This window comes from Leptosomus discolor, chromosome 19 (assembly GCF_034619465.1).
Source record: "Leptosomus discolor isolate bLepDis1 chromosome 19, bLepDis1.hap2, whole genome shotgun sequence".
Classification (NCBI taxonomy): Eukaryota; Metazoa; Chordata; class Aves; order Leptosomiformes; family Leptosomidae; genus Leptosomus; species Leptosomus discolor.
The window spans coordinates 1,837,282-1,864,808 of NC_141409.1; the positions used below are offsets into that span (position 1 = coordinate 1,837,282).

The following is a 27,527-nucleotide window of genomic DNA, read 5'->3' on the forward strand; positions in this document are numbered from 1 at the left end:
CCCAACCACAGGGCCACCAGTGTATCACCACCATAGGGACACACCCCGCTCTTGTCACACACTGACAGCCTCCTGTCGAGAGCAAGGGGCATCCCGCAGACCTCCTCTCCTCTGCTGCTCCCTCACCCAACACGGGCCAGCAAACCCCACTGTGGATCCTCACCCCGATTTCCTCCGGTGCTGCCTTCCCACTGCCCTCGCCCCCACGAGGTACTGAGCCGAGCTGCCACAGCCTCCGCACGCTGGCTGGGCTGGGCTTCCAGTCCTCCCCAGCTCTTCCTTCTCACACCAGCACATCGTGGAGGGGATCTGAGGTGCTGCTGTTGACGGGGGTCACCATCACAACAGACTTCCTTACCCCACTGCAGAGCAGCCAGCACTTCTGTATTGCAGTGCTGGGAAGCACAGGGGATGGCTCCTCCTAACGTGCTTCAGAGTTACATCAAAAATTCAACATTTTTATATCCTTTTTCTGCAAATTCATGATCTTTTAACGTATTTTAACATAAGCATGCATGTTATGCCCGTTATTAATTTTGACATTTACAATGATTGGTCCACCCTATTATGTGACTTTATTATAATGTTCCTATACTAATATAATCATTGGTTATTTTACTGATCAAAATCTCTGCTATACAAATCAGGATGGGGAGGATGTGAGAGTCTTCACAGCAACATTCGTTTCTATGGTTTCATCCCATAAGAGAAGATAACTAGCTGAGAATGTACAATTTCACCCCTTGTACCTGTCTCCTGCCTCCCTGTTCTGCGTTCTGTACAATTTCACACCCCGCAGCAGCTCTGGCTTCGGCCATTTTTGCAAGGCTGCAGCTGCTGTCTCTGAGCATCAGCGAGGTTTTGGGTATTTCTTACCATCATGTAAATTAATTGAATCAGGAAATTAATACAAGATGTTAGTTTTTCATTAAAAGTAATTAATTATCAATGAAAAGTAATTATCTATTCAAAATTCAGACCTGATTACGACACTACCACTCGTCCTTGCCAAGGGCAGCACCGACCCAGCACCGGGAGGCACCCACTGCAGAGGCCTGAAGAGCAGAGGCCAGCAGCGAGGCCAGGGTGGAGACAGCCCGTCCTCAGCCCATCGGCTCCCCCCGGATCCACAGCCCCGCTGGCTCCCGCTCCCCGCCCCGCTGTGCCGCAGGCTGGTTCCCGGCCCCGAGCCCAGGCCGCGAAGGCCGCTCAGCACGGACAGCACAGGGAGCTGCGCGGCCCTTCCCGGCCCCGGCCACGCCGCAGGCCCCTCGCCAGCCTGCCCGGCCTCAGCATCCCCGGGCCTGCGCCCAGCCTCCCGCCCCGCCCCGCCCCGCCCCGCCCCGCCCCTCCAGGGGCCCAGGAGGCGAGGCCCGGCCCGGCCCGGCCCCCCTCGGACCCGGCAGCGCCCCGGGCCAACGCCCCCTTCGGCAACATGGCGGTGCCTCACGTGGTGCTCGTGTGGTCACGTGAGGGGGGGGGGGGGGGGGCAGCAGGTCGCCACGTGATGCCGAGAGCCCTGGGATGCTGTGACCGGCTGCCCAGGTCCCCGCGCGGGAGGACTGTCCGGTGCGCGTGGAGCGGAGGCGTGAGCGGGGCGGTTGCCATGGAAACGCTGCTGCCGCTCCTGCTCTTCTTCCTCCCGGCGGCCAGGGCCGCTCCCGGTGGGTGCCCGGGCCGGAGGCCCCTCTGCCGCCCTGCCCCCGGCCGGCCCCCCCGGGCGGGAGCCGCCGACCGGCCCGGCGGGCGCTGAAGGGGTGTCCCGGGCTGGGCTGGGCTGGGCCGGGCCGGGTGGTGGTGCCGGTTGTCGGTTTCTCCGGCGCTGACGGTGCCCCCCTCCAGCTGCCCGGGCAGCGGGGCCCGGCCTGGAGGAGCGGCTCTTCCCGCAGGTGCGGGACCACTTCAGCTTCGAGAGCTGCGGCAACGGGACCTTCCCGCAGCGGTACCTGGTCTCAGGTGGGTGCCGGCGGGTGTGCTGCGGCCCAGCCGCGCCCGGCCCCAGCGTGGCCGTGGCAGGGCCCTGCCGTGGCTCCGGGCGGAGTTTCTGCTGGGGCTTTCACCGCTGCCAGGCGGAGGCAGAGCGCCCCTCCGCTGGGGGCTCGGAGAGCTGTGCTGCGCAGCCGGGAGTCGGTTGGAGCCGAGTGCCGGCCCCTCGGCAGCCAGTCGCTCCCCTGGTGCTGGCCGCAGCCTCCTGTCCTCCTCCTTCCCCTTGTCCCGCTGGCCCCCGGGAGGGGGGTGCCGGGGTGGGGACCGGCCTCTCCGGAGCAAGACCGGACCAGAAGCAGCGGCTGCGCCAGGCTGGCACCACGGCTGACTCTGTGCCCCTGTGTCTGCAGCTGGCCACAGCATCTCACTCGGTGCTCTGAACGCAGCAGAAGAAACAAATAGTGACCCAAACGTTGCACTCTGTACCCATCGCTCGGACGAGTGCAGCTAACGCCCCTGGGGTCAGTGTTTTGCGTTATTTAAACCCCTGTAACTTCAGATGGCTTAAGCCGTGCTGAACAATGAAGGCTTCCAGCAGGGAGCCGGCAGGGTCTTCCTGTCTAGCCAAATAATGAGTTACCTTCTGTGCCACAGACAGCAAGAGGGAGGAGGCCTTCCTGAACAGCAGGTGACTAAAAAGACAGCAATTTGAATAACCAGTGTCACATGTTTTTCAGTCCTCCTGGCTCTGAGGAAGCAGGGAGAGCTTTGCAGGGAGAGAGCGAAAGTGGAGCTGTGAATAGCACCAGTGCTGCCCAGCCTGGTGCCTGCCTGTGCTGCCCTGCAGGCTGCCTGCAGCTGGGGCTTTGTCTGCAGCGCTCACCTTCTTCACATCCCTCTTGCTCTGCAGCTTGGGCAGCACCTGCACCCAGTCGTACGTGTTTCACCAGGCGTGGATTCATGGGTTGGTTCAGCCCAAAGATAGGAATTTTGATAGATGTCTAAGGCTGAAATGTCACTAATTGAGCAGTCCTTTTTGAATAGAACTGGGTTTAAAGCATTGCATAACTTTTTTTGTTGTTTTCTTTTTAAAGTGTTAGGTTCTGTCTGTGTCCTGGGCAGAGCTGAATAATATTTGTTAGCAACAAAACATTAATATTGCAGTCCTGCTGATTTACAAGTAGTTTCTTCCTAAAAATTCCTGCGAGTAATTGCTTTCCCTGCTACTGCTTCTTGTGAAATAAGTGACTTTTCAGATTATCAGCGAGAACTGGAAGGTGACCGTTATTTCACAACCAGGCACCTGACTGTCTTGAGGTTGGCTGGCAGCTCCCCAGATTTTAGTCTAAAAATAAATACCTTTTTAAGCAACGCATCTGGTTTGGTCTTGGCTCCTGTGAATGGTTGTTTACTCCAGGAGCCACAAAGCGTATCAGAAGAAAAGCCAGAGGAAAGGTAGCGCTTCAGTTTCCTACCTGATACCCAAAGCAAACACAAGACAGAAAGAGAATCAGCCTCTTTGTTAACAAAGAGCGGCAGTTTCGCTAACGAAAGGTTTCAAACCCATTTCCAAGCCAAATCCTGCTTTGGCAAGTCTGCGCTGAGGATGCCAAGGGTGCTAACAGAAACGGCCTCCTGAGATGTGCTGCAGCGGCATCCGTGGGACAACTGCTCTTGGAGGGTGCCTTTGGGTGCTGTGGCAATCAACACGTGACTGTCTGAGGTCTTTGTTCAAGAAAGCTGTCTATTGTCCCTCTGGAGTCCTGTGCAGTTTAAGAGTAAGCTAAAATAAAATGTTTGTTAAAGGCAGCCAGCATTAAAGCCACCGTTTGTTAGACAAGCAAGTACTGACATCGTGGGTCGGCTTGTCCCGCCAGTCTCAATTTGCCTTCGGTTATTAACAGATTGGAGGACGAAGAACATCATTTTCATATATCATCACATATGATAAGATATATCCTGTGAGATCCATACATAGGTAATGTCTAGCAGCAGCAGCAGCATATCCTGGGCTGCATCCAAAGCAGCATGGCCAGCAGGGCAAGGGAGGGGGTTCCCCCCCTTTACTCCGCCCTGGTCAGACCCCCCCTGCAGTGCTGTGCCCAGCTCTGGGGCCCTCAGCACAGGAAAGACACGGACCTGTTGGAGCGAGTCCTGAGGAGGCCACAAAAATGCACAGGAGCTGGGGCACCTCCCCTGTAAGGACAGACTGAGGGAGTTGGGGGTGTTCAGCCTGGAGAAGAGAAGGTTCTGGGGAGATGTTATTGTGACCTTTTGGTATATAAAGGGGGTTCATCAGAAAGGGAGAGAGAGACTTTTTACTGGGGCCTGTAGTGACAGGACAAGGGGCGATGGTTTTAAACTGAAAGAGGGTGGGTTTGGATTAGCCATGAAGAAGAATTATTTTATTATGAGGATGGTGAGATACTGGACCAGGTTGCCCAGAGACGCTGTGGATGCCCCATCCCTGGAAGTGTTGGACGTCTGACTGGACGGGGTGTGAGCAACCTGATCCAGTGGAAGATGTCCCTGCCTGCTGAAGGGGCACCAAACTGGATGATCTTTGAAGGTCCGTTCCACCTAAACTAGTGGGTGATACGTGATTTACAGCTTGGCTTTACGTTATACATCCCAGCAGGAGCAGCAGAAAGATGCAGGCGGTTCCCTAACATCCATTTTGTGGGAAAAGTGATATGCATTTTGGGATGAGTTGTGCTGAAAAGCATATATAAATAGAAAATCACTCTTTTGGGGTTGTTTCCAAATGCCCTGCGGAACTGAGATTTCAGGTATTTTCAGGTAGAAGTGGAAGTTCCAGGCTGTGTGCTGATCTCATGGAAGCTCTTAATTACTCCTGTCCAAATCAGAGATTTCTGTAGCCTGGCCTTTCTCACACCTTTGTGCCCCAGCTCGGTTCTCAGGGATCAGCCTGTTCATAGAGCTCTTCCTTGTTAAGCTCCTGCCCAAACTCACCAAAAGTAAAGTTATTTCATGCTCGTGGTTTTTTGTTGTTGTTTGTTTGTTTTGTTTGCTTTTTTTAATTTGCCTCTGTCAATTGTTTCACTCAGCAAAGTTCTGGAAGAAAGGATTTGGACCCATCTTTTTCTATACTGGCAATGAAGGTGACATCTGGACTTTTGCTCAGAACTCTGATTTCATATTTGAATTAGCAGAGGAACAGCAAGCACTTGTGATTTTTGCCGAGCATGTGAGTATTTTAGTCATTATGCATACTATAGAGTCTTGTTCTGCTCAGTACTAACAAATTCAGCTTTTTGCAGGTCCAGAAAAATGATAACATCTCTTGCCATGAAGCTGAGGTACACCTGCTGTAAGCTCTCTCCTCATGGTAGCAGCTCTTCTTTGCTTAACCATGGCTTCTGAATTTTTTTTTTTTACTATGCCTACCAGCAACCCAGGACACAGACTCCTGTTTCAGTAAAACCTATGTTATGGGGTATTTGCTTTAGACCATTGCTTTTGTCAGTGGTTTCCATGGGCCTTGAACTCCACACTGGACTAGAGAGTTATTTTGTTTGGTTAGTATTTAATCTCTCTAGCCTGCGAAGTCCCAAGCCAACCTTTCCCTAGGCACACCAGTCTATTAAATCTTTTCCACAGCTTACGCATGAAGAGATTACCCCGTCTCCTTTTCTAGTTGGGGATTTCAGAAGAGAGACACGTGCCAAGGGCCCACTTGGCACCCACTGAAGTGGCTTGTTATGGACTGTCCATCCTCTACAGGATACGTCCTGACGGTCTCTGCTTATAGATGCAGGAGACAAGGCACTTCCTTAGTTACGAGCAAGTTAGAGGACCCCACCTGCTCTGTTACTGCTTCCCACTTGTGCACGTTGACTCCAGTTCTATGTGAGAACAGAGAGGACCTAGACCTTGACACCAGCATTTCCTCAGCGTCTCTTTCCTTTCAGAGGTACTATGGGAAGTCTCTTCCATTTGGACTTGAGTCAACACAGCTGAAGAGGACTGGTCTGCTGACTGTGGAACAAGCCCTCGCTGACTATGCAGTGCTAATTACCGAGCTTAAGCAGCAGTACGGTGCCGCAGACTGCCCCGTCATTGCTTTTGGAGGCAGGTAAATGTTGTGTGTGCTCCTTTCCTTGTCCCTGTCCTTTCCCAGCCACAGTCCTGCTGCTCTCGTGGATCTGTTTGGCTCTCAAGAAAGTTCTAAAGGCAGAGCGAGCTTAAGCTGTCCAACAGAGAGCAAATGCGCCTGTGCCTGAGCTCCCAAGAGCTCATCACCAGGTCCCAGTAGCTCTCCCATCAAGAATTAGTCTCAATTTGTGGTTGCTTTGGAGAAGCACCACTGACTGGATGTTTCTAGGCACCTTCAATGTCAGCCAGAGCTGCAGGATAAGAGCATTTTACATTGGAAATACAGAAAACTATTAGTTAGTAAAATATTCTTTCGAGGGGCCACCCAGCTTTTTATTAAACACATCCTCTTTAACAAACATTCAGCCATTTTCATTGCAGCCTCCTTTATAATTCTGCTCTGCAACCTGCTGCTCCTGGCTTCCTAGCAGAAGTCCTTCCCTGAAGTGCTTGCTCTGCTGCAACTCAGAGCTGGGTTGATGCGATGTCCTTGTCTCTTGAATGGCTCCCCACACTTCTAGTAGAGGGATGCTTCCCTTTGAAAGGCTTCCACCAGGTACAGGGCTTCTCATTCGGTTGCAGGGAGCTAACAAGCATTTGCCCTAAGTTGTCATTAAGCTTCTTGCTCGCTGTAGTGGTGACTGGACTGTTCATCTCGAGGGTGTTTCTACTGTGACTGTCAGGCCAGTAACCCACTAAAAAGGGCCAGGAGCTGTTCTGGGGTGGGGAGGTGGGAGAGGGATTCAGCAAAACCTGCTGGCTAGGCTGCATGTTAGACCCAGCTCCACCTGGGTAAATCAGAGTTCAGTCTGGCAGCCCTGAACAACACTAAACCCATCTGAAGAATACTGAAATATGTCAGTGTTGGAGCAGCACAGCATTTCCCATGGGAGAAAAAAAAAACCCTCTTCTGTTGCTTATAACTTTACCAAACTTTAACGTGAAATTACTCATGGCAGGTTTCAGCTAATGCCTGTTTCCAAGAGTGGGGTTAAAGCATATTGCTCTACATGGGGGTGATGTGGGAATGGTATTTGCTGCACCTGCTCGAGGTGGTGGGGAGGGAGACTTGAATGCCTGTAGGCTTGGAGTCAGACTGGGCATGACCTGCTCTTCGAGCGTGTCATTTGCCACTCCCAGGAGTGACCTCAGGGTAATTCCACAAACATCGGCATATGAATAACTTTTGTCACCTTGGTTTATAGAATCATAGAGGTTGGAAAAGACCTCTAAGATCATCAAGTCCAACTGTCAACCCAACCCCACCATGCCCACTAAACCATGGCCTTAAGTGCCACATCTACACATTTTTTGAACACCCCCAGGGCTGGTGACTCCACCACCTCCCTGGGCAGCCTGTTCCAATGTTTGACCACGCTTTCAGTAAAGAAATTTTTCCTCATGTCCAATCTAAACCTCCCCTGGTGCAACTTGAGGCCATTTCCTCTTGTCTTATCACTTGTTACTTGGGAGAAGAGACGAACTCCCACCTCACTACACCCTCCTTTCAGGCAGTTGCAGAGAGCGATAAGGTCTCCCCTCAGCCTCCTCTTCTCCAGACTAAACACCCCCATTTCCCTCAGCCGCTCCTCACAAAACCTGTTCTCCAGATCCTTCACCAGCTTCGTTGCCCTTCTCTGTACCCTCTCCAGCACCTCAGTGCCTTTCTTGCAGTGAGGGGCCCAAAGCTGCACTCAGCATTCGAAGGGCGGCCTCACCAGTGCCCAGTACAGGGGCACGATCACCTCCCTGCTCCTGCTGGCCACACCATGGCTGATACAGGCCAGGATGCTGTTTGCCTTCTTGGCCACCTGGGCAGCAACCCTTGATACATCTGCAGATGGTGGCCCTGGCACTGAAGCTACCAAGGTGGCTTTGAGTTTTATTGTGGTATTTGTTAATGTCTCTCCTTCCCCATAACTGCGCTGATGATCTGTGCAGCTGTTAGTTGGGGTGCCCAGGGAGAATGCTCTCCACTTCCCAGCCCCAGAGGGGGCTGCGTACTCCACTGTGTTCCGGGACACCTTTTGCTAAGAGCCCAGCTAGTCGCTATAATGCCATATGTAAAATGTGACTCCTTCCCCCATTGAGCAGTGACAGCTTCACCTGAGCCCCGCTTGGTTCTGCACTGAAGCTGTCAGGACACACTCAGGATGGTGCAGGATTAAATATTGCAGCAAGATTTGCATTTGGCTGCAGCAGCAAAGTGGGCTGCTGTGTTCCCACCAGAGGTGGTGTGAGTGTTTGGGGAAAGGCCAGTAGAACACGTTGTGTGCTGCTGATGGACCATAGCTGGATCTTTTTACCTGAGGATGGCACCTACTAGATAACCTTAAGCTTCTTGTTGTCTTGCGTTAGGTGAGCCTGTGAATGCTGGCCTGAACTTTGGAGTAACTCTGTTATAAGCTGTCTGTTAAAGGAAATAACTCTTTTGTCTCTCCCGTGGTAGCTATGGAGGAATGCTGAGCGCTTACATGAGGATGAAATACCCCAACATTGTGGCTGGAGCATTAGCTGCCAGTGCTCCTCTGTTGTCTGTGGCTGGGCTTGGAGACTCCACTCAGTTCTTCAGAGATGTGACAGCAGTAAGTAGCATCTCTTTTCAGGAGCATTATTTTCTTCCTTTAAGAAGGCTGGATTTTTTTCCTTTTCCATGTGTTTAAAGAGACACCTGTCTTCACAGCATGAGGGCTGGGCAGGGAATGGAATTAAATGGGAACCCGCAAGGAAAAGCAGCAGCTGCAGATGGGATGGCTGAGCACTGCCTTAGCTGTGGCAGCTCAGGGCCCAAAGGTGCTGCTCACAACTTGGTTCCAGCACCTTTAGTACCACTAAGGATTCACTTTCCCATTTCTAGTGACTTGACCGTATTCCAGCCTGGAAGTTTTCATTTGTGCCTGGCTGAACCACCTTGGATAACTTATTCTTCAAATCCTCTCCCAAAATACTGTATTTTGCATTGATATCAATGTTTCACAGCAGCTCCTTAGTCCCAAGATGGCTGCATTTCAATGAATAGCTTGGAAATCTTCATTTCACTAACTAAAAATATGCAAGGTGTCCTGGGTTTATTTAAAACCCAAGTTTAAGTGTGGCTCTTGCATTATGAGACATATGGGACATAGGGCCCATAGGAAGATCGTATTGGTTGGAACTGACTTACATTTAGTTTATAAGGAAAGAAATGTACTGCTTGGTAGTACTGAAATCTTGTGACGGTGTCTGTTTTGCTTCTTTTTCGACATGGATTTCTAGACCTGGGTGACACAGGTAGCTTTGCGTGAACTACCTGTGTGTGAAACTTACGGTCTTTTTGCTCTTATTTACGTCTATGAAAACGTTATTTCTATGCAGAGACTTACAGGACAGAGAGCATTACCAGTAAGTGTAAAGAAGAGATCATCATGTGAAAATAAACACAATAGCATTTGAAACTTTTAAGTGTATAAGAGAATAAAAGACATCTGATCTTAAAATTACACATTTTAAACCAAAAAGTGTCATACCGCTAGTTGAAGGTAGTTCCTTCTCAGAAGCCCTGTTCAGCTGATAGCTCTGTCTTGCTTCAGCTGTGAATATGCTGTGAGTCATTACACACCCCTGAAATTAAGGCTTTCACCTTTTCATGTGAAAAAAACTTTCCAATTAATTTTAAAATATATTCTTTCTGCAGCAGTAAGCTGAGATCCTAAGCAAGCACTTTGTGTTGTTTTCAAAGTAATTCATTCCACCTTCAGTGTGTTTGCATAAAAGCAATCTGTGCACTGAAATCTGAATTCAATTGCTGCTCTTGGTGAGAGAACACCCCCGAGAGCAGTTAATACTAATGAAGGCACAAACCTTTCATGACTCATTGCGGGCAGCTCTCTCTTCCCATGAGTCAGGGAGCATTGTCTCAAAGCAGCTTTCTCTGTGACTTCTGCTGAGCTTTTCCAGCTCACTTCATAAGCCTCCAGCTCACAGGGGAAGTGAGCAAAGGACAGAAAGTTGATTTTGCATAAGGTATTTGTATAAAACTATGTTATATCTGCCTGCTGTCCTGCCTGCAACCAGGCAGAAAGGCCCTGTGTGAACGCAACGCGTACAGCTACGTGCGTGCTTCCGGAAAGGTTCCTGCTGCGGGGCTGTTGAGGCCATCAGCTTAGGGCAGATTGAAGGTCTGAATTAGGAGAGATTCAAAAGGGTAAAGCTGGCAGCCTGGAGGGGAACAGCTTTCCTTGGAATGGCTGTAATGCCTCCTGCTTCTGCTCAGCTGAACTGGTCCATCAGGGGCTGTGGGGAGAACTGGAATGGGTGGTGGTTCCTCAGCGTGCTGAGCAGTGCGCTGCGGCAGTCCAGTGTTGCCTGGTGGGGAGCTCAGCGGTCACAGCAGCCGGAGCAGACCTGCTCCTCTGTCCCAGGCCGATGTGTCCCCACACTCCAGTTAGAGCCATTAGTACATGAAGATCAATAAGCATATCCAGAAGGAGATTTGGAACCCCTAATGGGATGCCTGATAAACTGGAAAACCCCATAGCAGTTTCTCCAAGGATAACTGTCAGACAAAGGCAGAGTTAGGAATAAAAGAAAGGTCCCAAATCTATTATTAGTTGAGGCTGGGTCTTTGTAAGAAAAATGCTTAGCTAATGATTGGTGGTTACTTAACCATTGCACTAGCAGGGTAAAGGGACCTTAAAAGAGCCCTAATAATTCTTATTATTACAAAGCACTGATTGCCAGCAGACCTTAAACTGCCTTACAAGCTGACAGAAGTGAAACAGTTTGGGGTGACAGAAAGAACTTGTTCCACCAGCATAACCAGCCACAGCTCTTCAAACATACCTTAAAGTGCTTTTTCAGGATCAGTAATGTTTTTCCTAAGAAAAAGGACATGGCCGCCTTGGTCATCTGGCAGGTCACTGGTGGCAGGCGTAAGAAGAAAAGCAGGTCTTGGTTCCCAAACCAGTGCCCAGCCCTCTGTGCATAACTGACTTCTCCATGGCTCTTTCTCGTAGACAAAGTGCACTTGGAAGAACTCTATTGTGTGTTTAACAAAAAACAACAGAAAGCTTTCAGGCCTAGCAGCCTGGCACCTTCTTTCCATGTCCTGGCCAAGGCATGTGTCTCCTCTTGCTGCTTCGTGTGCAGTCTAATGGCTGCAGTAAGTGCAAAGTGTTTTGTCTGACAGCTCATCCCAGCGAGACCTGGTGAAACCATTGCTGCTTGGTCTGAGCTTCTGCTGGGACGTGCTGGTTGTCTGGAGCACAAGGCAGAAGCACTGATGTCGCTGCTCCTGGAGATGCAGATGAGGTTCTGACCAGTAGGCCAGTAACCCCTGTTGTCTCCTGGTACTTCTGGAAGTTCTTCCCAGTGCAGCCTCTGCATGTATCTCCTCTGTGCAGCTGTAATCCCATGTCTTTTCTGTACCTTCAGGATTTTCAGAAGTCCAGCCCAGGCTGCGTTGCAGCTGTCCGCAAAGCCTTCCAGCAGATAAAGGACCTGTGCCTGAGTGGAGGTAAGGAGAGAGAGCCCTGCAGACAGCTTCCCGAGGGCAGCCAGCAGGCAGCCACAGGGAGAAAAGATGATTCAGATTTACTTCAGCTAGGTCTTCAGTTTGTTCAGCTCAATCAATGCAAATGCTCACCTGGCTGCCTCTTGCTGCTCACGTGATTATTTTTTATTTAATGAACAGTTTCAGTTACCATTAAAATTAGTAGCTGACACCAAAATGAAAGCATCTGTGTGGGAGCTTGCACAGTGTTAATGAAACCGTCTTTTCTGCACCTTAGTGCAAAACCACCTGCAGGTGCATGCAAACACCTGCATTTTGTGCTGGTAGAGCCTCATGTTTCACCAGATACTTATCCTCAACACCCGCACTGTTGAGAACTATTCAGGTGGGTATGACAACTGCATGGCCCGGCTCGCTGGACATTGCTGAGAAATACTCGAAAGGCGATCTAGGTCTTGGAGCAGCCATCGCCGTCTCTTTCACCTGCAGCCTTGGACAGTTAGGTGAAGCCAAGGACAGAGGCTGGTGAAGATCTCTGTGATGTCTCCCAAGTAGGCCAGAGCAGATACGTGCGCCAATGCAGTGTCTCCTGGGAGCCCTGCATGGTGTTGGAACAGCTGTGCTGTGTTCTTGGTCTGTCTCAAGGCTTGGCTCGGTCTGTGGTGTTGCACATCAGGGGTCGTGTGCCTCTCATGGCTGCTGTCGCTGTCTTGCTGCAGGGGCTGGTCCTGGAATTGCCCAGAGGAGCTGGGGGTTCAAAACCCCATTTAGCCATGGATCACAGCAGGAAAAATGTTACTGTTAAATAGCCGAAGTCCTTGAGGTCTGCCTGGGGCCATGCTTTCTGCAGCGGGGTGGGTAAAGTCGTATTTAAGGCTTAGGCCCTCAAGTGAGTATCAAGAGGCAGGTCCCAGGCCTTGGATTTCCAAGTAAGGACAGCCGGACTCCAGTGGGCAGCTTGTGGCGTACAGTGGGGACAGACAGGAGCTGTGACTCCAGAATGTGGAGGATGAAAATGAAGGGAGCAACTTTCCCCAGGTAGAAATGCAAAGGTGTGTGAGTGTATCTTGAAGGAATCTCTTCAAAGACGGATTTCCTGACTCCAGTTGCCCTCTCTTCATCACGCCAAGGTTTGGAAGCATGTCTCAGGAGTCCTTTGTGACTTTGTGAGGACTATTTTCACTTGGCAATTCTTACTACAAATGCACCCAGTTCCCAAGCAGAAATTTTTAATTTTTTTTCCCCTGCCAGTTCTTGCAGCTGTTGAATCCCACTGGGACCTGTGTGCTGTACCCTGCTTGCCTGGGGAGAGTGCCCTGCCGGGCACAGCAGACCCTGGAGAGGGAGCCTGCAGGGGTGAGGAGGAGGCAGGCAGGCAGGGCACCAGCGAGGCTGGACTCGAACCGAACTGCCAGCTGGGACTGCTTCTGTCTCAGTGGGTCCTGGTTCCTCTGGGCTCCCCAGGGACGTGTCGGTGGCTCTGTGAGGAGCAGAGTGCAGGCCATGGCCATGGTTGTGAAGCTGCACAGGAGGCTGTGCCTGAACATCCGCCTGTGTGTAACTTCAGATGTAATGTGTCCTTCCCAGCAGAAACCTCATCTCTGTGTTACGGCATCTCCTTGCTCCTGAGTGAAACAGGAGGCTGAAGCTTGGTATTATTTTCCTCTGTTGAAGTTCATGTCTTTCATTTTCCTTCCTCCCGCAGCCTATGATGAAATCAGCAGCAAGATGGCCACATGCAATAAGATCTCTAACAAGGACGATGTTTACCAGCTTTTTGGGTTTGCTAGAAATGCCTTCACCATGATGGCCATGATGGACTACCCTTACAAAACCGATTTCATGGGTCACCTCCCTGCCAATCCAGTGAAGGTGAGTAGTGGGACGTGGGTGAGAGTCGTGGTTTCTGATGTGACGGGAGTGCGGGGGGCTGCACAGCCTGGGACACTGTCAGGCACACGCCATCTGTGGTGGTGATGGGGGGAGGTAGGCCTTCCTCTCTGACACTAAATCTATACATTTTAAACTTCTCTGTGACGGTGACTGCTGTGTTTGAAATGCTCTGCTGTAAGGCTCATTGGGGAGGGTTTGCTGCTACCTGTCCTGCTCTGCCTTTACCTTATACACAAAGGCCTGTACAAGCTTGTTGACCTCAGCTTTTAGACACTAAAAGCCTGTAGCTTTTTTAAAAAATGCAGCTTTGTTGTAGCCCACCTCAATACTCTTTCTTAGGTGTATTTTTCTTGGTGGGTAGGGACGGAGATCTAAACATTGGGCTCCTTTCCAAGTATTGCCCAGGAAGATGACATACCTCAGAATACAGTGCAGAGAGAAGTCTGCTGCTGCAGGAACTGGAAAACCTGTAAACTTTCAAGAGAGTCAGAGATGGCAAAGTGTGGGAAGGGGGCCTGGTTCTCAGGGGTTAAAAGATTTCTCAGACACCAGCTGCTTTTGCAAGGTCCCAGCTTTGATCCCAGATCACCAGTTGCTGTTGCAATCCCTGGTTTCTTCTGCTGTGCTGTCAGCCTCGTGCTGCTGTTCTCTGCTGCGCTCCAGCACACCATGCCAATGGGACTTTTGTTCGCCTCTGGCCTTGTGGCATTTATGGTTTGAGTCCTACCTGGAGCAAAATGCATACTGTGCAAGAGGTCATACAGGCTACACTGTACTGGGACTCAGGAGATGCTGTCTCTGGCGCCACTGGGCATCCAGTTCCCTTCTAGGGTCTGTTTAACAACCTGTAAAAGGGAATTAATTATTCTGCCCGCCTTGAGAAGGGCATTAAAATATTGTTATTGTAGGAGGAAGGAACTGTTATATATCACTGTAGCCCCTGCACAGCTGCTTAACATGGTAAAGGAACTGTTTGTCCGAGCCCTGTCTCCTTGTTTCTATGTATTTGGTTGCTAGAAGGGAGGAAAAAAAACCAAAACCCTATTGTGTTAGGCCCTTGGAATGTGTGATAAGTTCAATGAATCTTCCAGCTTAGCCCTTCTGTGGAGCAGAGACTGTTAACCATCCTGTCTGTAATCTGCCTGTAATGTCTCATCCAGGTTGGCTGTGAACAAATCCTTGCCCACACAGACCCAGTACAAGGCCTGGCTGCTCTTGTTGGTGAGTTGTTAGTATCAGTTTGGTCTTTTATTTAATGCCCTGTTTTCTAGAAGCACCTCGTAAGTAGAGCTGTTGTGTTGTTGTGTGGGTTCCGTATCGTGGGAGCTGGTGTGACTCCTGTCTCCCACTGGGACGTTTTGCCCTATATTGGCTTTGTCTGTTGGACGTCCCGTGGTGGCCCATGGGTTCATTCCCTCACCTCTCCAAACTCATCCTCATCAGATTTTTCAGCCAATGAGCCCCTTAGCTTGTTGACTGTCCATGAGATGTGGACTTCTGATGTACTTGGTTCTTTTCTAAGAATTTACCCATACTCTGGCTCAAGGAGTCACAGGTTCAGTGCATGTTCACTGAAGGACGTTTTCTGGTGTGCTTGTTGAGGATGAGGTCATCACAATGCCCGATGGTCTTAATCCAGTGGCAAGACAATCCTAAATACATCGTGTATATTTATCTCTGTGAGTACTTCATTTGTCAGCCAGCAGTGTTTGTAAGGAAATTATAGAGATAGAATTCAAAGCTCTTTTGAAGACTTCCTCATAAAATCTCTCAGGTTGCTTATTAAAAATATGTTCTACCTTGGTCATTATTCAGAAAAACAGGTTCTGAGTGACAAAAAAAAATGGATTTAAGTAATTCTTACAGGTTTAATGCAGCTTAGTAGGACTGGGAACTAATTCGTTTTTCTTTGCGAATTGTGCTTGTGGCCATGATAGCACCAAGTCAAGAAACGTAGCAGTTCCAAATCACTGCTCAAGATGTTGGGCTGGCAGCTGAAGAGTTGTTAAAATACTGATGTCTTGGCAAACACTGTCAGATCTGCTTGACATATTCATATCCTACTTCTCTTCTGAGGCGGAGCGGGGCTCTTGTTTCTTTGTGATGAACAAGCTGAGGGGAGAGTTCTTCCTCCTGCCCGTGGGGGAGCACTTTGTGCCTCTCGCCATCTCACCACCTGCATTCACTTGGGACAGTTTAATCATGCAAGAGGCGTGATCCACCAGAGCTTTAGGCAGGGGACTGGCTTTCTTCCATACCTGCCCGTCTGTGTCATACAGGAAAACGCTGTCTCCTTTCTGCATGTGCTGCAGCGACCCACCTCCTGTGAGGCAGAGCGTAGTGTTGTGGGCTGTGAGGCTGAACTGGCAGCAGCTGAACGGGGGGAGCGTTAGCGTTGTCCACTGATTGCTTACAGGACAATAATACTCCATCTCGTTGACGTGAATCCATTCCTCTGCCTGCAAAGAACCAGACCAACGCTCACCCATCGTATCATGCCTCGAGTGGGCATCACTGTCACGTCAGGCTTGCTGGAAACCATTGTCTCAACGTCTATTCGAATTCCATGGGGCTCAAGGTGCCAGATTTTCAATCCACATTTAGCAATCAGAGCCTCAAAATAAACTGAATAAAATACCAGAACGGCATGGCTTTAAAGGAGCTTACCTCTTCTTGGAAAACCAGAGGAGCGAGCTGAGCAAGCTGCCACAGGGACCTGCTGGAACTGGCATAGCCCAAGACTTATAACACATTATGAAGAGAAACAGCTAAAGAGGGCAATATTGCATTGAATTGTGGGCAAAACAGAGTTTGTGTCATCTGGAGGAATTTGATGTCAGCCTGGATGTGCAGTTTCTCTTTATAGATTTCTATCCCTTCCTCAGTGAGCGATTCAGTACTCTAAGACACTCTCGTTCCTTCCAAAAGAAACCCTACCGTCTGGTAAAATCAGGCCAGGCCCTGAGTCTTTACACTTTCAAATGGGAATTCCTGAATGATCTTTTTAAACTCAGTTCTCTTGCCTTCAGGGAATGGGATTCTCCGAGAGTGAGGCTTCCAGTCCCCGTTAGGTCTCTTCCCAGAAGGCTGGGCAGTACTTTCCCTCCTTTTACAGAGATGGGAAACCCAGGTTTGAAGAGACCATTTGCATTCCAGGACTTGAGCCCATTTTTCCTAAAATCTAGGCTAGTGTCCTCACTGTGGTCTGTCCTTTTCCCATCTGTCAGTGTTTCACCCCCTGTCAACTTAAGCAAGGTCAGTGTGTTTGGGGCAGGTACACTTTCCTGTGTTAGCAGGCTCTGCCTCCACCATATGTTTTCTCTATTTTAAAAAAAAAAAGTGCTTTAAACAGCCTTTGTACTCTAGCAAATAGAGTGTGACAACAGGGCAGCTGCTGCTGGGCACGACTGTAATGGCAGACATGTTTTCATAAGCCCATTGGCCAGACTTGCAGCTGCGCCAGTCCACTAAGAGACCAAAAATAATGAAGTTACTGGTCAACCTGTTGGAATAAAAGAGTCAGGGCCTAGTAATACAGAGACTCCAGTTTGAATCAGATTTTGGATTATAAGAGCAAATTAACTTACTCCTTTTAGTGTCCTTCCTCCAATGCAAAAGATCTTGTCCCTGACTGTAGCCATCCCGTGATCACAGCGGGTGAAAGCCATGGCACTGTTGCCAATCCAGCGTCGGAGGCGGGGGAGGTAGCTGTAAGTGTCTCGTAAGGTTTTACCCCCAGAGAAGCCCCCTAGAAGGAAAGCAGAAGTCTTAAAAATCTATCCATCATGCTCTGACATCCAGCAAACCTTCGGGAAACATTAGTAGAGCTGCTTTTTTTTTTTCTTTAAAATATCTAAGAAGCTCCGGTTTATAATTTCACACCATCCTGCAGAGCTGATGTGGTGTGAAATTTAAAACTTGAGCTTCTCAGGTATTTTAAAGAGGGAAACCCCTGCCCCTGCCCCGCCCCCTCCCCCCCCCCCCCTTCCATCTCTTTCTGTAAATACTTTTCCACAAAAGACTTTTGAATAAAGCTCTTGGGGTATTTCAAGTGTAGCCAGGAACAGCCTTAATTAGGGAATCTGCTTCCAGCACAGGCAGGCACATAATGGTGGTGCGAAAGAAAAGCGTTCAAAGCTCTTTGAACTCTGGATCTTCAACAGAAGGTCAGAGCCAATCTGCCAGTGCTGCTGTCAGCTTTTTCTCCTCATCAGGCACTCACTTGTGTGTTTCAGGGATGCGTTACAAAAAGCTCCTTGCGGAAGGAGGCTGCTGCTATGGGAAGGGTAAATGCCTCCAGCTGCCTGCCTGTTGAATTCTAGCCTGCTGAGAGTCTTTGCAAACAAGGCAGATGATATTTCAGACTGGTCACACACCCCAGCTCACCTGGGCGTGGACACTGGGTCTGCGTGGAGCTTGTGTGTAAATCGTGTGCTGAAGTAACGCTCGTACTTTTCCGATTGCTTGGGCAGGGCTCGAGGCTGGCCAAATCGAACTCGCAGTTACCCCACCAGTTCAGAAGGAAATGAACACTGTGGGTGGGTAAGATCTTGCCCCCAAGGGGTATCGTGTTAGCCAGCCTCGGTCACTACGGTGCGTTTGAAGCTCTGGGAGGCCATTTTGTCCTTGCTCTCTGGTGGGACTCAAGACCAACAGGTTAAATGAGCTGCCTGTGGCACCACGGGCCAGCTGAGGCAAAGCAGGGACCTGGACCTGAGTCTCAGCCATTCCCCCAGCTGAGAGCCCGGCTGTCACGGGGGTACGTGTCTGGGCAGGACAGCCCATCTGCTGCCTTCCCTCCCTGGGGTGTGCAGTCCATGGTACAGCGGTGCCCTTCACTGCACTGTGCAGTTGAAGTTAACCTGGACTAGGTCAGCACAGGGATCCCAGGTGGCCGTAAGTGGTTTACAAAGCAGGGAGCCTCCAGGGACAGCAGACTGGCCCAGGACTTTTAACTGCAGAGGCAATAACACAAACACCACAGCGCTTTTCCCAGGACAAACCAAAGATTATGTTTCCAGTCCAAATTAGTAGCTGCAAAAGCTAAAGATCTTACAAGAATTCCCTGAAGTGTTTAAACCCATGCTGCTTCATTGTCCAACATCCCGCACCATCTACCAACGATCCCTGTCAAGACCAAGGATCCCTTGTAGGCCAAAAACTGCACAGGCTCCGTGGGCAGGAGCCTGCATTGTACTTCTTTTTGCACAGATTAACAAAGCAGCGCAGTAGAGTTAGTTCCACATCTTCCACTCAGATTAATACCAGGGTCTAATGCTATCCCTAACACTTTCAGCCTGCTCCAGACAGCAAAGCTTTCGGGTTTAGCCAGGATTGCAAGGTCAAAGGTGAGCAGGGATGTGGATTGCAAGCAGATGGTGTCACCTTAGAAAATAATTCCTGCCATTCAGGAGGGCAGTGGGGCTGTGCTAACGCAGCAGGAAAGGGACACTGGAACTGTGGGTGTAACTGGTGTGGTTGCAGGCTTAGATTGTGACATGAAGATGCCAGCAAAGACCCACTACGTGAAAATATGCTGCTTTCTACCAGCTCTATCACCTGAAATATAGAGGATTCCCTTGTGGGTTGTGCCTGCATGATCAGCAACAGGCACGGGGAAAGGAGCTGTGAACTCCCACTTGTTGTCAGCAGGCTGGTACAATTCCACGGTGCGGGTGAGGGTCCCCAGCAGCGTCCCACCACCCACAGCGAAGATGCGATCAGACAGCACATCTGCATGGAAGCGTGTCCGCCTCTTCAGCATGCTGGCGACCTGGAGCCAGGAAGTGTTGCGGGGATCAAATCGGAAAACCTAGGATCACAGCAGATGGATGATGGTTAACAGAAGGCAAGTGGCTGGCTTGCATCTTGTGTGGCTTCAAGAACTGATTAAATGTTTTCCCTGGACTGAGGAAGGTTTTCTATTCAGACTTGGACAGGCTCAACTTCCAGTACCTCCCCTGGGGAGCTGGAGGCTCAGTTACGGCCTTTCTGCAGGTCTGTGGGTGTCTGGGAACAGGTTGTGCTCTCAGCTGGCAGCAAGCAGGAGGTGAAACACATTAGCCGAAGGAAGTACCTTTGTTTCAAACACCAGCTAGCATGTGTCAGCTGAAGACTGTTGCAGTGAGATTTAAACAAGCACATTTTGCATCTCTGCTGCTGTTTTGAGTGTGTAGTAAAGGGAGTGACTGAGCTTTGCCCACTGCTCTCACCCAGAAGGCGGCAGGAGTGGCTTGAGGGGAAGCCACTGGTGGCATCACCACTGGTGGCACAGCACCTCTGTTAAGACTGGGCTTCCCCTCACATCTCGTTCAGCAGTAAATACCTCCCCAAGCTTGTTTTGTCAGTCCTAGTTAGAGAGCCCAGGTCACTGAGCAAGGGCAGTATCTGCAGGACCATGTGAGGCGAGTGCTGGGCTGGGGCTGCAACCTGGCAGCCAGTGCTGTGGCCCTGCTGCTTCAGCATCCTCTGCTCCGCTGGTGCTGAGCTACCTCCTACCTTCCAGGCACTGGGAGGGAGTTGCTGTTTGCAGTGGCGCTGTTGAACTAAGTACGATGCTGGAATAAGCCCCCTGGCAGCATGGGAAAGAAAAACATGCTGTTTTTTCTAGTAAGATGACTGAAGCCATCAAGGAAAACATGAAGTCCTGCACAAGTCTTTTAATTCCCCAGACAGAAGGGGAAGGTCCTGGCAGCTAAAGCAGCTTTGCCTTTCAAGGGCAAAACCAAGGAAGGAGCTGTTCTCAAGTGAAGTGGTGGGCTTTAACCGTGCCTCCCGAGCATGAGTCCCATGGCAGCACAGTGGGGACAGGGATGGCATTCATGGTGTTGCTTGAGTGACTGGCGTGGACTTGGCTGAACCTGCACCCTGGAAGTTGTATACAGCTTAAGGTGACAATTTACAGTAGGAGGAAGGTGGGACCAGTGCAGGACCTGGTTGGTTCCCTGAGAGTTTGGAAGCTGTATTCGCCAGGGCTTTCAGTACTGCACAGAGCGCTAAGGAATATGTAGAGGTGGGAGATCTGTGGTGGGCAAGAGGAATGACTCCCTCCCTTCCTCACCCAGCCATTTTTCCAAGGCTAAAGGTTTCTTGTGTCTTACCTCATTGGATGGCTGCTTTCCTGTGGGATCAAATTTGCACTGTCCCCCAAGGACAAAGAGGAAGTCATTGATGATGGCGACACAGTGGTTGTACACTGGCACACAGAGGTCCCCGACCTTGTGCCAGGCACTGCAGCTGTGGTCTGCAGCCCACATCTCTCTGCACACACGGTTGTCAGCGGTTCTGCCACCAGCGACAAGCAGCACGGTGGAGCCGGAGCGGAGGCTCGTGCTCTGGGTCTGCAGGACAGGCTGAGCATACGGCTGGGAGTGGTACTGCAGAGCCTCCTGCAGGTACCTGCGGCAGCCTGAATCCAGCCCCATAAGAGGCATTTCCTGGACATACTTCTGCAGATCTTGTAAAGGAATGAGAGGGAATCGTATGCGCCTTAAAATATCTGCTGCGTCTTTCAGCCGCGTGCAGTCATGCTGCAGCCAGCTCACAGCAGCTCCGAACAGCTCCAGCTCGCTGCATCCCTCGGTGTCAGTCCTGTCTAAAATTTCACAAAGGGTTCCTCGGTCCAGGTCTTTCAAGCACTGGGGATCAGCCAGGATCTGTTTGTAATGCTGCCCTACGTAGCACATGGCTTTCTGTCTCAGCTCTGCTGGGCCAAGTTTTTTAGCAATGTTAAGAACATCCATGCAGTTCTCACAGTTCAAGCAACCCTCCAGAAAGCGAAAGCACAGCCTGATCACCTCCCGAATCAGGAGGACTTCTGCAGCTTTGAAGGTCTCCTCGACATTCTGTAATGAGAGGTCTAGTTTGTTGGAGTAAATGAAGTTGAGAACGTTCCTCAGCCCGGCAGCACTGACGGCTTTGAGCCGGATGTTACCATCGGGGCTCCCCGCTCTTGTCAAGTTTCCAACAAAGAGGATCTTGCAGTAATTACTTGCTGACGCTAAAACAATCTTGTGGGCTGGAAAGCAAACCCCTTCTGCCTCCAGCGTCACGTCGCACAGTGCACTCTGCGAGCGAAGGCTGCTGAGCCCTTCCAGGAGCTTCGCCAGGTAGGTGTCTGACACGAGCCTCGCCACGCTGGCCTGTGAGCTGAGCAGCATGGCTCCAAAAGGCGCATGGCCCTGGAGCAGCCCCAGGGCTCTCCGCTGCACACCCTCAGTGCATCTCCTGGGCCGTCTTCTGCAGCCGAACCAGTGGCTTCATGCTTCGAGGGAGCTGAGGCCGTGCTGCCCGTGCCGCAGAGCCACTCCACAGGCAGTTGCTGCAGCAGCCTCCCTCCTCAGCGGCCTCTGCCCGGTGCTGTGCAGGCACAGAGCGCCACGGGCCTTGCAGAGCTGCCCGGGGCCGTTTGCAAGCGGAGCTGTTGGTGCTGCTTATCGCACAAAACCCACAGGGTTTGTGGGTTTTGCCTGGGGGCTGTGACACTGGCAGCAGCAGACAGCCACTGGCGTAGCTGCGTTCCTCCTCATTGCTATCTGGTAACTGCCCATCCACACAAAAAAAACAGCTCATTCTTTGGCAACTCCCCAGCCATGCTTCGCTGGGCCGCCTGATCAGGTGCTCTTTCATCTGGGCAAGCCTGGACACGCCATCTTTCCCTTCTTGAACAACAGTCAAACAAAATCCTGCTGTGATGTGCCACCCTTGGCCCTCTGACTAAATCTGATGGATTCAGACAACAACAGCTACTTTCAGGGAGCGGGTGGGAAGGTCTCAGCAGTTGTGCCCCATTCAGTGTGAGGCATTCAGCTACCGTCCTGTGCGCAGCCTGCTCCTGGGTGCGTTAGGGGTTGGAGGCTGGGGCTCTCCCAAGGACACTTCTGGCCACTCACTTGGCTTTTGGCACGAGCAGAGACAGCAGCAAGCACCTGGGAGCCTCTGCCCCCCCCATGGGTACAGCAGAAGCAAAGGGTATCATGCAGCCGGGCTTGAGACCATGTGAAAGCTTTGGCATAAAGTTGGGATCGTAACCTAACCCTGGGGCAGACCCTACTAGTCCTGCCCCAGCCTTACACACTTGCCCAGCTGGGCTAGCTACCCCTTTGCCTGGTCTGGGCCGTGAGGTTCGTGTGGGAGGCGGCGGGTGTGACAGCAGAGAGGTACTGACAGGTTGGCTTTGTGCTGTGGTCTCCCTTGGCAGGGGTGTTCTACAACTCCTCCGGCTCAGCCCAGTGTTACGACATATACCAGCTGTACCGCTCCTGTGCTGACCCCACGGGCTGCGGCATCGGCTCAGACGCTGAGGCCTGGGACTACCAGGTAAGGTGGTGGAGACACCAACAGCTCCTGCCCTGGTTATCCCCCCACCCCATGACAGCTCTTTTACCTCCCTCAGGTTTGCACCGAGATCAACTTAACTTTCAACAGCAACAACATGTCCGACATGTTCCCCGAGATGCCCTTCACGGAGGCCATGCGAGAGCAGTACTGCTGGAGCAAATGGCACGTAAGGCCACGAGCACACTGGCTGCGGACAAACTTTTGGGGAGGAGGTGAGCTGTGCTGGCTGCCTGTCCCTTTGTGTTACCCTCTAGCTGTCTGCCTGTCCCACCTCTGCCCAGCAGAGCTGCACGGGGACAGGCGTAGCACACTAACAAGTCCTGGCAGAAAGTCACAGCCTTGTGCTGACTTGAGCCAAACTGACCTTTCCTTGAGACAGAAGTGGAAAAACCTAAAAACTGCCAAGAATTTGTTTTATTCCTCGGTGTTTTCTGTTCTTGGCCGTGTTTGCTACAGTAGCCAAACAGGTTTGGGTAAATGGCCAGGGAGGAGGCCTCTCAAATGTCATCTCTCTGAATTTCAGACCTGAAAAGTGCAAGCAACATCATTTTTTCAAATGGAGACTTGGACCCGTGGGCTGGCGGTGGGGTAAGCATGTGGACTCCTGCACACCAAGCAGAGAGAGCAGCCTTTCCAGGTGGTACACTGCCCCTCTCTCCCCTTCAAAGCAGCACTGGCAAGTCATCTTTAGCCTGTTTGAGTTTCTGCAAGCGGCTGGTTTATGTTGAACCATTCAGGAGCCTCAGGACATTAACGATGGACACGTTGAATAGTGTCCCTCAGCCAGAACCACTGTGACTAGTGTCCCGATGCAGCAACAGTGGCTTCACTAGTGCACTAGTTCACAGAGCAGGAGCCTCCTGACCCACAACCCAGCATGTTTCTGTGTTGAGACTTGCTTTCAATGCTGGCAGCCGCGTGCTCCTCGCTGTCCCCAGTCTCAGCACGCTTTGTGGGACCAAGCAGTTGCTGTAAGCAGCACCTTGAACCAGGGCATGTTTTGGCTTCGGCTCAACAAAACTTCAGAGTGGTGGCAGAGCTCTAGTTTAAAATTTCAGAACAAAAATGACCCAGAACTGGATTTTGAGTTATCTGAGCTCCTGATATAACACAGGAGTTCCTTGGTTTAGGCTGGCTGGGCAAGCCCAGTTGCAAGAGGAACAGCTGCTTAGGGCGCATGGGCCTGAAGGATCCCATTACTTCAGACCACCTGTACTGGAACGGGCTGACAGCTCCCATCCTGTGGGAAGCCTTCCCTTCACTGGGGACAGATGATTTGGCTCTTCAGGACTGTCAGCCATGTGCACAGTGTCAGCCGTGCCGAGGCTCTCTTCCCATGCTTTTCCCGAGTCCTGCCCACCTCGTCTTCAGTTTTCGGAAGAGGTGACCAGTTCTGCCCGGTTATTTGGTGAGAGTTTGTGTCTGCTCCTTCTCCTTCCAGATAAACAGCAGCCTCAGTCCTTCACTCATTGCACTGACCATTAAAGGCGGCGCTCATCACCTCGATCTCCGGTGAGTACTGAACACTTCTTTGGCCGACAAACTCCTGCTGCCCTGGGTGTCTGGTCTTTGCAGCCACAGTCCAAGGAACCAGGAGATACTTCACTTAAAGGACTGGGCACCAGGCTGCTGCAGCCTCAGTGTGGAAGAGTAAGCGTCTTCCCCAGTACAGGGCTCTCACAGCCATCAGGGAAGCCAGGCTGGGCAGAACTTGGCACCGAGCTCAGGTACTTTCATTAGAGCATGTTCTTGCACAGGGATTGGCACAAGTGTGGGGTAGCCGGTAGCGATCAGCCACATGAAGTAGTCCAGCATCTCTTGGCATTAGCCATCAGGCCCAGAGCAGAGAGGGCAGCAGCCACTGATGCGAGGGAGAGCTCAGGGCTCTCAAGCCTGACACTGGAGCTTGTTTTCCAGGGCATAACTAGAAGTACAAAGCAGATAAACTCTGTCATTCAGGTCCCTGGCTTGGCTTTCCCTGCGTAGGAGGCAAAGAGCTGCTGCCCACTGACAAGCTCACACTGCTCTGCTTTCTCTAGAGGACACAATCCAGCCGACCCCCCATCTGTCACGGAGGTGCGCAAGCTCGAAGCGAGCATCATCAACGGCTGGGTGAAATCTGCCAGGATGGAAAGAGCACAGGAGAGAGGCTCAGGGGCTTCAGCGGGCGGACGGCTGTGACACGGGGGCGCGAGGCCGCCAGCAGGACACCGAACGACAGCAGCCCGCGGAGCTGTGCCTGTGCTGGTCAGGAAAGCATCACCTCCTCTGCCATGACAGTGGAAATCCTGCTTTCTGGAGTGTCCTGCCCCTAATCAAGCATCAGAAGAAAAGCAAAAGGCCAAACCACCGACTGAAGCCAAAACCATATTGTGCAGGTTTCATGTTCACCTGCTCGGCCCGAGGCGGTGTTATAAACGGGAGCTTGCCTGGAGGGCCCAACAGCCATCATCGCCCTGCCCCGCATGGTGGCAGGAGGCACCTTAAGGTTGAAGCTCAATTATTTTTAGACAGAAAGTGTTAGACAAGTAGTGACAAAGCAGAGGTTGACAGGGGACTCCGCTAGTGACCAGTTGTATGTCAGCCTCATCCAGTGCTGTGGGTTTGGATTTGTTTGGTTTGGTTTGGTTTTTAACTTGCAGAAGAGATTTCCAGTTGTGGAGTGGGAGATCTACACAAAGTAATGCTGGTGTGTACTGCTGTCACTCCAGAGCTGCATATTGGTGACCGGTAAAGCACACTTCCACTTGAGACATCTTCAGATTTTTTTAAAATAAATTACAAGTTTATTAAAGCGTGTGATATCATTTCATGGCTTGGTAGTGTAACCAAAGAAGATAAAAAAGGATACTTCTCACCTTTCCAGGTGGAGTAAACTTATATTTGCACATCAACAGATGAATTCTTACCTACTGGAATTACTATGCACAAATAAATACTAGCATAATTGCAAAAAAATTAAATCCTGGTAATTAACTGGATGCCTCTGTTGATCCATTCACGACGATTTTATGAGTTAGCACAGGAGCCTCCTGGGCCATCAGAGGCTTTCATTACTTACACAGGCAGAGTCACAGCATTGCTTCAGCTTCTGTTACATCGCTCAAACACAAGGCTTTGTGTTAAAGTATTTGCACTGCTGGGTCGTGCCTGCCCTCCCAGTAGGACTGGTTCCCAGAGCCACAACGTTGGCCACCGAGGTTATTTCACAATATTCGGGTGCTGACAAAAGGTATTTTTGCACACACCCCACTTCCCTCTTCTTAAGTACAAAAGGCCAAAGCTTCTGCTCCCCACCCCCCCCACTGAGGAGTGCAGAGAAGAGCAGGAACAGTTACATCCGTTTATCAGATCTTCCAGGCATGTCCAAATGAGGGACAACGCATGGAAGACCCAGTTAGTCAAACTCCAGCCCCCAAAGAAAAACCCTTTAAGACTGTCAGTGGAACTACATCCTCAGCAAGACGCGGATCTTCTCCGCTGGTGCTGATGAAAGCCTCTGCTAAGAGCTGTCAAGGTCCCTTCTGCTCCTACTGAAGTCAGGCTTCAGGGTTGTTGCTGAAACTACGGCTCAGACAAGGCTGCTGCTTGAGGCGCTGGAATCTGGCCTTCACCCTCCACACTCAGACCCCTCAACTTGTCTGAATTTAGATCTGCTGTACCCCAGCAGTTCTTCAGGACCAGCACCACAGAGTGATGTGGCTGCAGACGGGATTATGCTGCGCTGATGCTGCCCAGCAGCACCCTTAGCTCCCAGCATGAGGCACCCCAGCTGCCCCAGCCCGGCCTCGTGGGGGTTGTCTGGAAAGTAATTTGCAAGTTACTGCCTTTGTCCAGGGCCTTGTTCTGTGCCTTTGCATGGACAGAGACCCGGGTGTCTTTTCACCTCCCAGAAGGGTAACAGTTCTTTAATCCTCTTATAATGGACTATACTGGTCTCTTATTTTCCTCTTACGGACAGCACTTGCCTGAAAGGAAACCACACAGTGTGAGGGACACAAATGGTTTGATTTATGTGGAAGGATGAACTAAAGGCTTTCAGGTGCTATGGCAAAGGGATAAACAAGATACACATTGACTTCAATGCAGATGAGAGAGATGAGCACTGCTAAAACCAATTACAAAAACAGGCTTCAGAAACGGTGGCAGAAGTCTGGAGCCGGTACCACAAACGCCCATAACATTTGGAAGCCTTGGGGAAGGAAGAACAGGGTCCAAGCAGGAAACCCTGGTCCTGCGGTGCTCTCTGAGCTGAAGGGAGGAGCCCAACAGCAGCACTCCCTCCTCTTGCACATTGCAAAACCAACAGTGTCCTAAGACCTGTAGTGAGACTTCAGTTCTCAGGAAGTTCAGAGATTAGATGCTAACTGTGGCCCCATCCATCTATTAAATTTTCTTTGAGCAAACAGGTCTGTATTTCTTTCTGAGCTGTGGCTTAAAGCCCAGAGTGTGAGACTTCCAAGTCCTACAGCGGGGCAGCACTCTGCATCTGTGCCCGTGCCCACTTCTGTTTCTCAGTGGAAGCACAAGCGAATGGTACAGCTGGGGGGGGGGGGGGCTGGGATTTTGGTTTTGTTTTCTTTTACTGAGGTAAGGCACTCAAGCTCTTGGAGAGGAACCAATGCAGCCCTTACTGCAAAAGGACAGAATCACAGGCTGAAGAGATGGCCTTCCTGCAACACCCAACACAAGCATCAGAAGCGTACCAGGAGCTGACACACCAAAGCAGGTTACGGACCCTGCCGCGAAGGCTCTGGCTCCA

General features: G+C 51.0%; 2 protein-coding genes across 2 annotated transcripts; one reads left to right on the forward strand and one right to left on the reverse strand.

Annotated features, from left to right (window-relative positions):
* Window positions 1-1,606: 1,606 nt before the first annotated feature.
* On the forward strand, window positions 1,607-27,291 carry DPP7 (dipeptidyl peptidase 7). The gene is made up of 13 exons (XM_086475570.1): window positions 1,607-1,664; window positions 1,843-1,956; window positions 4,995-5,134; window positions 5,859-6,022; window positions 8,492-8,627; window positions 11,455-11,536; window positions 13,239-13,405; window positions 14,587-14,647; window positions 22,626-22,744; window positions 22,821-22,977; window positions 23,289-23,353; window positions 24,207-24,277; window positions 24,805-27,291. Exons 1-13 carry the CDS (start codon window positions 1,607-1,609, stop codon window positions 24,944-24,946), a joined length of 1,476 nt encoding a protein of 491 aa, XP_086331696.1. The 3' UTR covers window positions 24,947-27,291.
* Window positions 15,487-21,585, reverse strand: LOC104344760 (kelch-like protein 13). Its single transcript, XM_009948980.1, has 4 exons — window positions 20,527-21,585; window positions 18,986-19,238; window positions 17,014-17,174; window positions 15,487-15,885 (listed from the first exon to the last, which is right to left on the reverse strand). The coding sequence occupies exons 1-4, from the start codon at window positions 21,583-21,585 to the stop codon at window positions 15,487-15,489; spliced, it is 1,872 nt and encodes a 623-aa protein (XP_009947282.1).
* Window positions 27,292-27,527: the final 236 nt, after the last annotated feature.

Excerpts from the sequence above, each read along its gene's own strand:
- DPP7 (XM_086475570.1), top strand. The coding sequence starts at position 1,607 with ATGGAAACGCTGCTGCCGCTCCTGCTCTTCTTCCTCCCGGCGGCCAGG. Across the intron at positions 5,135-5,858 it reads TTGTGATTTTTGCCGAGCAT|AGGTACTATGGGAAGTCTCT; the intron begins GTGAGTATTTTA and ends CTTTCCTTTCAG. Across the intron at positions 8,628-11,454 it reads TCTTCAGAGATGTGACAGCA|GATTTTCAGAAGTCCAGCCC; the intron begins GTAAGTAGCATC and ends CTGTACCTTCAG.
- LOC104344760 (XM_009948980.1), bottom strand. The coding sequence starts at position 21,585 with ATGCTGCTCAGCTCACAGGCCAGCGTGGCGAGGCTCGTGTCAGACACC. Across the intron at positions 19,239-20,526 it reads GAAAGCAGCCATCCAATGAG|GTTTTCCGATTTGATCCCCG; the intron begins GTAAGACACAAG and ends CTGTGATCCTAG. Across the intron at positions 15,886-17,013 it reads GAGGAAGGACACTAAAAGGA|GCAGAGGAATGGATTCACGT; the intron begins GTAAGTTAATTT and ends GGTTCTTTGCAG.